Genomic DNA, 9,073 nt, shown 5'->3' on the forward strand with positions numbered 1-9,073 from the left:
TGGTAGGAAAGATCCTGCCACAAACACTTGAATGCTTGTCTAAGAAATAAAGTCACCAGAATGAGCAAGTGGGGTCCGTTGGACAGTTAACCTGGAGGACGTAAAAAAGAGCTAGGTTCAAGCCCTACTTCTGCTCTGCATTTAGCATAGCACTAAAGAGATTGTTCTGTCAACGCAAGCATTTCTAGTTGACTGATGGAACAATCTCCTCTCCCCTCGTACACTGTTCTGTGAGTTCTCCTAAACCTCTGGAACAGATTTAATTGAGTGCAAGGGGAGGGGAGGAAGTCCCATTGCGCTAGCAGAGAACCCTTCTGTTGGCTTCCACTAGTACTATGAGTTGGTTAAATATGGTCCATTGTCTCTGAGTCCATGTTCCAGACATGACTTCCCATGAGCACAGGTTGCCCTTACGCCTGAGCTTCCATTCACCAGGGCTCAAGCAGGCCTGATGGTTGTATTTAGAAAGCCAGTAGTAAAAAGCTCACCTGACCTCCCAGTGATGAATGACAACCACCTGTATCTGTGTGTTTGTATGTGTGTCTCTTTCTCTCTTGTCTTCTGCAGTTTCAAAGAAGCTGACCCCCATCCCTGCCAAGGTTCCTTACGGCCAGTCAGGTGGTATGTCCGATCAGTCTACGGGGCAGCCGTCCCCTGCCAGCCTTTCTCCCACCCCACCAAGCACCCCATCACCCTATGGACTGAGTTACCCACCAGGCTACTCCCTGGGCTCGGGCCCACTCTCCCCGGCAGCTGCTCCTTCTCTGTCTTCTCCTCCTTCCCTGACGAGCACTTTAACCAAATCTCGGCCCACCCCTAAGCCGCGACAGAGGCCCACGCTGCCACCTCCACAGCCTCCCACATCAAACGCATCCGGCTCTAGTCCGCAGTCCATGGAGCACACAGTACTTGACGGCATGTCCCCCGGGGAGAGCATGTCCACAGGTAACAAAGCAGTGGCAGAGGGACAGCACTCTAGGGGTGTGGGGGGTTGCTAGCAGAGACAGAGTGGAGGAGGGAGCAGTGTATGGGCAGAGCTTGCCAACGTGGTGCCCTCCAGTTGTTGCGGGCAGAACTTGCATCATCCTTGATCTTTGTCCGTGCTGGCTGAGGATGATGGGAGTTGTGGTCCTGGGTATCCGAAGGGCACTGTTGGCTTAGGGGGAAGTTCCAGGTCTGCCTTTGGATTGCTTAAGGCAGCTGGTGAGAAGCACTGCAGAGCCAAGAGCAAAAGGTAGGAACAACTAGTGCAGAGCACCATAATCCAGTCAAGACTGAGGGTGGAGTTTCCTGGTGGCACAGTCCTTTGGTTTTTTTCTGTATTCCACAGGCAAGTGGCAAAGCAACAATTGAGCTATGCTGTACATAAATTCCGGTGCTTGTCACCTACTTAATCACTCAAGCAGGAAGTGATTGCCATTCAAAACAGGATTCTGAAACTACCTGAGAAGCAAGGCCAAAATTCAAGTGTTGCATTTAGAACAAAATATCAAGGGGAAAATTGCATACACTGTGAGGGAATGAGGATCACCTTCCGATTCCAGGTCATATGTAGTGAGTTAGCTGAGCTAAAACGCTGCTTGAGGATGATCTAGAAGGGAATACTTTGAACGTGAAAGCTGAGCATAACACAGACCTTTTTAGCTGGGAACTTAGCCTTTCCAGACAAAAGGGACATTGCACAAGTGCTGGTAATCCCTTCTCCCTCTGAAAAGGCTGATTTCTACACATGCACCACTCTCTCTGTCCTCCATCCATGGAAGCAAAGAGGCATTGTCAGAGTTCAAGGGCGTATTCCAGCCAGGGAAAAGCCCTTGAGGAGGGTGTGAAGCAAGGCTGGTGAAGGATGGAAAGTATGCCCTGGGAAGAGTTCCAAAGGCCCAAGAAAAGGCCTAGAGAACTGCATTGGGCCCCCAGGCCAAAGGTTCCCCATCCCTGCTGCACAGCTATTTTGCCTTTTTTTAACCCCCTTCTTCCCTTCCCCCTCCCAGGCTGTGCATTCATAATTTCAAATGCTAGACTGCACATCTTCAGTAAAAAAATTTAACAGTAAATAACCCAACCAGTAGTGCTATTTGGTTAAGCAGTAAAATACCACTGAGGGGGAAATATGTATATTACCCTTGGGAAACCAGAGTGTCTAGAAAGGCCTTCCACATTCCGGCAGAGTCTCTGAGAGAGGCAGCAGTTCAGCCTTCATTTGGGAATTTCAAATATGGCCAGAAATGCAGGAGCAGAACGAAACTGGTCCACTCTTCGGCACACCTGTCTCCGCACAGGGCTCTATTCCTTGGGTGGCTGCAGCTTTGGATCTGGAGGTCAGTAGTGGCCAATCTTTGTGTCCCAATGGCAGAGTAGAGGCACAGCTATCAGGCAAAGTCTCAAAACTCAGGGGTGGTTTGACTGTACATAACTCCAGGATGACCTGTGCTTTTGATCAACTGATCCCTGTTCTTCTGAAGGCCTGGGGCCTCCAAAACATTGGGGAGAGGTCAATTGCAGTCCATTCTGGACACGTGGGCCGATCGTGGCTCCTGTTGCTACAGCTTGTGCTTTGGGAATGGCCATGCCTGTGTGGTCAACATTTGAGAGGGATTTTGTGTCTCCAGCTTCCCGCTGGTGCTTTTTTCTGGTAGGCAGGTGCAATTGGAGGTCTTGTTGTGTACTATTTTTTTTTTTTGTCTTTGTTGCTTTTCCTGTTTCTCTTCTGTTCCTTTCTCCCAATCCTACCATTGTGTCCCTGCAGCTGTTTGAGGCTCGTGATGCAATATTGGATAGGTGTGAGGGGAATGCTCAGGGTAAGCTGGAGTCCCTGCCCTCCTCCCTGAACCACTACTACTACTGCTGCTGCTGCCAATGTCACCCCTGCCACCCCTGGCCCCTGTGCCTTTCCTCACAGAGTCACACCCACCCACCCACCCCATCTCGCTGGCCTTGCATGGGGCACGCTGATCCGGAACTGCATGGCTGCTCGAGCCTGCTCTCCACTCCCCAGCTGACTGATAACGATGTCATTAGTAAACTTGCAGGCGGGGGGGGGGGTTGCTTCTCACTTGGCCTTTCATGCCTGACATCCGTGTGTGTGTGTGTGTGTGTGTGTGTGTGTGTGTTTAAATATGTGTGTGTGTGTGTGTGTTTAAATATATATATATCTATATATGCAGGCATTCAACTAATTCCTTTCCAAGCCATGGGATTTACTGGCTCCTAACCTTGCTAGCCCCTTTCTTACCAATGTGACTTTCTCCCTCTCCCATTCCATGTGTTATTTCCAAAGGGATGTCATGATATTGCCATTAATGAATATTAATGGCAGTTGTTTGTTGTGGGTGAGGCCAAAAGGGCAACCCAGGAGCAGGTGATGGTCAAGGCTATGTGTGCCACTGCTCAAAAGGATACAAAGCTTGTGGGGTCTTCTTCTCACCCAAGTAAGGACAGCTGCCTTTACAGTATCAGTGGGAGACTGCAGCCCTCCAGAATTTGTTGGGCTCTGGCCCCCAGCATCCCTCACCGCAGCTGAAATCCAGCAACATCTGGAGGGACACTCCTGCTTTTTACACTATAAAGGTCCTCGGCTCAGCTGAAAAGCCTAGCGAATCGCCCCTTGTTCTGAAGTACATCTCCCACAGCTGATTTAGAATTGCTTCCCCATTCCCAATTCATGGGGGAATGCTCTCAGGAGTAAAATCCTATTATGAGGGTGATTTTTCCTCAGTATGCAAGGATCCCATGCAGCTTGCAGGTTCTTGACATACAAGTTCACTTCTCCTGTCTCACAAGTAGCCATGTGGAAGCTATTCCTTTGCTTCCGAGAGAAGCAGTGACTTTCATTGCTTAAAATTATACATAGTGTGACATGCTCCTCCCTGGCTAGATACGGACTGTCTGCATCTTAATTGATATAGGAGGCTTGTCCGACTGGAAAGGAGGGGTGAACAGGATGTTTTGTCATAGCCTATTTGTGTCTTGTGGAGCTCTGGGGATAGGTCATGGCTGTGCATGGGATGTTGTCGTTTTGATAAATCTGGATGCTTTTGTTTATCAACAGATAAGTACGCCTACTCAGTCCTAATTGCACATAGTCTTCAGATCATCTGTTTGGAAGGACTTGTCCATCAATTCCTAGCCACTTTTGTCCACACCGTGGAGTTACTTCATATGATTTGTGAAAGAGGCATTTAGAGTATATCCATCATGGGGATATGCTGTGAACACTGTATCATCCAGAGGAGAGATTTGTGTGTATACTTTGGCTGCTGGGCATGTGCTTACCTGTGTCCACAAATATTCTTGTCTCCTTCAGAGATATGGGGAGATTTGGTAGGCACATTTTGAACATCTTTTTCACATCCTGAGGAGTGGCCCAGATGAGATTTAGGAAAGAGCTGCCTTTCCTTTATTCAATGCCGCCTCTTAGTTCATTGGATTAAGCAAGGACCAAAAATATTCTGCTCTGAGAAGACATGTATTTAATAATATCCCTTGTCATTTCTGCAATTGACTAGCTCTTCAGGATGGTTTTGCACATTTATAAGCCAACCTGGTCATTTGGCCCGATGTGCAAACAAGTTAAATATTTTACTTATTTCTGATAGCATGTCTATGGATAGTAAACCACCAAAAAGCATGTAATAGAAAAGTGAACCTTGAGAAGTTGAACGGGATACTTGCCACTTACGGGGACAGCGGAGGGAACAGAAATGATAAATTCTAGGTGTAAGTTGTATTGAAGTACTGGCTGCCTAGATTCCTTCATTACACGGAACCGTTTTCAGCAAGGCTGAGCTAAGGGGACAGCAAAGGTGTCCAGGCAGCTTTGGCACATTTTGTTATGTTGATACCCCCTTGCCAAATGAGATTGGGGTCTCGGGGTCTTTCCCCTAAAGACATTTAAAGCAACTTTGCAAGTATCTTCTCAATTCAATATCCTTCAAGTGATTTGCCTGCCTGCCCATGTACCAGTATGCTAAGTCATTTGTGGCACATGGATGGTGAAAATGGGAGGAGGACTGGAAGGGAAACTGTCTTCCCATTTCCAAACTCTTTCCTGCATGGTTGCCTGAACATCCTCTCTCACAACAGAAGACAATCCAAGTTGCTATTTACAGGCCCATGGTTAAGACTAGGTTCTGAAACTGCAGGATATGCTGCTGTCAGCTGCCATCGGCCCAGAATCTGGTTTGCTGAGCTGTTGTTGAGATTAAGAAGCATGTGGCCTAGACCCCGCTTCATGCGTGCTTGCGGGGAAGGGACAGCTGTGAAGAATGTTGCAGCAGCAAAAGGCACAAGCCAAGATTATATTATGACATCCCTTTCCTCTGGCATTAACAGGCTCCGAGAACTGTACTTCCTGCTCAGTTTTAAGTTAAAACGTTGACTATTTTTGTCTGTCTTAATCTGTATATGAACGGGTGGGCAGGCGTTGCCTGGAGCAGCATGGTAATTTTCTGTCTCCCTGTGTGTCTGTGCCTGATTGCAGATCTTGCCCACCTTGATATCCCTTCCATCCATGTAGAGGTTGATGCCACACTCCACCTGGACCCACTGGGACAAGTCCAGAGACATCCGGTACAAGGAAAAATCAATTCAGAGGAGGATTCGGAAAGCACCGCCCTATGACACAAAAGCCCCTTGTCCCTCTAATGTGCTCTCTTGTACATATCGGTGCCCCATGAACACTACAGAAGGCGATGTTGTCCAGAGACCTTGTCCGGCGGGGGGCGGGCGGTCTCTCTTCTGGAGTTCCACTTGCCAGCCCCTTTGTGCAAGACTTGACAGACCTGTGGGCCTGGTGCTAACCCTGGCAAAAGAGCATTGCTGGTGCAATTTCCAATTTATTTATTTATTTTTGTCTCCTGTTTGTTTAGCCTTATCCAAATTTTGCCTTTTTGACGTGGTGCCTATTTATCTCCCTTTTGAGCTTTTCGGACCCTCAGACAAAGAATTAAGTCCAACCAGCCCTGTTGGGGAATTCTGGTGTTGTGCACAGGGCAGAGAGATTCAGGAGCATGGCAGGCTGCTCACCGGCTGAACTCCACCGAAGGCACCCACTGGGTTTTTGGCTTATTGACCTTGGCAGTGTCTTTTGTCCCTTCTGCCTCCTGCTTTCGCTCCAGCTGTCCTTACTCTTTCCACTCCATCTGTGCTGGTTCGTGTATCTCTTCCTTATAGATTGTGGCCAAGGAATGTTTGTTTTAGAAGCTGAGTGGTGGGGGAGAGAAAGAGAGAGACCCACACACACAAGCAGCGTACATCTATATTTTCGTTCAGTCCCTGACATCCTTATTTCTGAAATAGCCAGATACAGCCTTGTGAGTCTCTGTGGATCCACAAGCCTCTAAAGGGAATGGGTGTCTGGCCTTCTCGAATCCTTTACCATTCCATTTTCCCCCTCCCCTTCCTTTTTTCATTGGTTTTTGCTTGACTCCCCCTGGGGGAGAAGCTAGTAGATGGAAGAGGGGCCACTCTTGGGGGTGGGGGGTACAGGTGTTTGGCAGTGGTCAGAAGCCGGAGGGAGTGGTAGCTGTTGATATGGGTGAGTGATGGTCTCCTGTATGTCAGGAAGCAGTTACTCGATTAGCAATAAATGTGTTCCTAAGCATACCTACCCTCCCTGCATTGTGGTGTCAGAAGTGGAACCTGGTCGTGTGGAGTTCTTGTTCACCAGCGTCACGGGCTCATTTCCCCCCTTCTCTCTCTGCTGTTGGCACCATGTCTTGGCGGCAGGGAAAGGGGAGACAAATACCACCAACAGAATATATGTTTATAGTGGCCCGATTGCAGCTCCCCACCGTTGTTTAGCCCAGGGTTCGACTGAGGAGAGCAAAGCTCTCAACTGTGCATGCAAAGGCAGATGTAACCTTTTATCCTTTTAAAAAAGAGATGAGATATATATATATATCTGCTGAGATAGATATATATTTGTATATATATATATATATAAAAGTCTATAAATATATATATATATTTGGTTTATTTGGGGCCATTCCATCAGAACGGGTGTACAAATGTACAATGTAAATTTAAAGGCTTATCATAATTCTTCCAACACAGGCATACACACAGACCTTTCCCACCCTTGGATTTATGATAAATGTCTCCAAACACCCTCTATTTTTTGTGTATGTGTGTTCCCCGCCCCAGCAGTGTTTTTTGCAAGTCTGGGTGCTCTTGCTTTGCCACAGGCTGTGATAATGTGTAGTTCATCACTCAAGGTGGAAGAGGCAGGGAAACAAGTGCAGATTGTTGTTAGAAAGGTGTGGGGAGGAGAGAGAGGGGGGGTGCGAAACGGTACTCTTAACTGCTCTTTCCAGTTCCAGTCACTTGGTGTATTTGCTGCTCAAGCAGGGGGCATTGCCAATTGGTATTTTGTGCTGCATCTTAAAATTACTGGCAAGACAGACCCACCCCAAGCACTGAGCAGCTCCTTTCTCGGGGGGTCTCCTGCTTTCTCCATTTCTGCCCCCCACCCCTCCACTTCCCCAATGTATGGTCTCATTAAAGTACAATTAATGACTTTTGTGGTATCTCTGTTTCTCTCGTCTGTTGTTTGCTGGGTTTGGGTTAGCAGAGAGGGGTGGCTCTTGGCTGCAAACAAAATATACCTGGTGAGACAGGCTTATTCAGCAGCGAAACTTACATTTTTCAGGCCACTTCAAAAATTAGGCTGAAGTCACAGGTACATTTTTTTAAAGCATTTTAATGATCACGTTGGAAGCGCCCCTCCCTTTTTCATTTGCAGGCAACTCCCCTTTTACATAGGGGTTATATCCTGAGGTAAGGGACGTGGGTAGCGCTGTGGTCTAAACCACAGAGCCTAGGACTTGCCGATCAGAAAGTCGGCGGTTCAAATCGCCGCAATGGGTGAGCTCCCGTTGCTCGGTCCCTGCTCCTGCCAACCTAACAGTTCGAAAGCACGTCAAAGTGCAAGTAGATAAATAGGTACCGCTTCAGCAGGAAGGTAAATGGCGTTTCCGTGCACTGCTCTGGTTCGCCAGAAGCGGCTTACTCATGCTGGCCACATGACCCGGAAGCTGTACGCCGGTTCCCTTGGCCAGTAAAGCGAGGGGAGCGCCGCAACCCCAGAGTCATCCGTGACTGGACCTAACGGTCAGGGGTACCTTTATCTTTATATCCTGAGGCACCAGACATGTAAGTGAAATCACATATATTGGGAACGCCATTGAAAAAGCCTGAAAACGCCCTCTAAACCTCTGGAACCCCCTAAAAAACAAAAAAAAATCCACCAGACTCTACCACAATCACTCCCTCCATCTCTTCACAGGCCTCAAAAGGTCAGTGCAAAGGCTCGTGGGATTGCTAGATGCTGTTTTCACACCACCATTTTTGTGCTCATTTAGGGCTGTTTTTGCCTCTTTCCATGCCACTTCCGGGTTCGCAGTGGTGCACGTGTGCCTTGAACATGCATAAATGGTGAGTTGCTTGTACTGTTCATATTCACCATTCATCCGTTACAGTTTTGTTTCTCCAGATGGAATGGGAGAAATGCATTCCTACAGCTGGCTGCCTCTGCTACTGGTCTGTATTGTCCTGAGGCTGCTCTTGGATGAAGAGATGGCTGGTGATGGTCTGATAGTGTTAACTCTCTCCCTGCCTGCATTCCCTGTCTAACCCACTATGCTAATGATTTCATGATGCCAGTGCAGGTGCAAGGAGGGGATAGGGAGCTGGTGAAGTTGGCCAGGCTTTCCCCCAACTTTCTCATGTTGAGTGGGAAATGGCTTTAGGACAAGGGCAGATAAAAGCAAGTGTACATGCAGCAGATGATCACCTGAGGAGAAGAGGCATTGAGTAAGGGAGACACGCCTGTTCATCCTGATCAAAGGACCACTTTCCTAGTGGAAGAAGACTTTTATCCGCCCCAACCAGAATGGCCAGTGGCCAGGGATGATAGGAGTGGTATTATACTACAGAAAAATATGAAGGACCACAAGTTCCCCAACCCAGGTTTGAAATGTAGGAAAAATCCATTTCCTATGTGTACAGTGCCACCACCAGGAGGAGGCTGAAAAGATGAATGGAGAGCTGGCTAAAAATGCCCATCAGATCAAAT

At 47.9% G+C, this 9,073-nt stretch overlaps 1 protein-coding gene across 10 annotated transcripts in view; it reads left to right on the forward strand.

Annotated features, from left to right (window-relative positions):
- The window catches only part of ARHGAP44 (Rho GTPase activating protein 44), a 90,322-nt gene extending 82,796 nt beyond the window's left edge, over positions 1-7,526 (forward strand). For 7 of the 10 annotated variants that reach the window (XM_082213817.1, XM_082213815.1, XM_082213820.1 and 4 more), the window contains 2 exons: positions 568-945; positions 5,480-7,526. In XM_082213817.1, coding sequence (XP_082069943.1) covers positions 568-945; positions 5,480-5,619 — 518 coding nt within the window. In that variant the 3' untranslated portion in view covers positions 5,620-7,526. Of the gene's footprint in view, positions 1-567; positions 946-2,746; positions 2,799-5,479 lie in introns of all 10 variants that reach the window. The other 3 variants (XM_082213819.1, XM_082213822.1, XM_082213823.1) reach the window with 3 other exon arrangements.
- The last annotated feature ends 1,547 nt before the right edge of the window (positions 7,527-9,073 follow it).

This window comes from Podarcis vaucheri (assembly GCF_965113315.1).
Source record: "Podarcis vaucheri genome assembly, chromosome: 2".
NCBI classification, from domain to species: Eukaryota; Metazoa; Chordata; class Lepidosauria; order Squamata; family Lacertidae; genus Podarcis; species Podarcis vaucheri.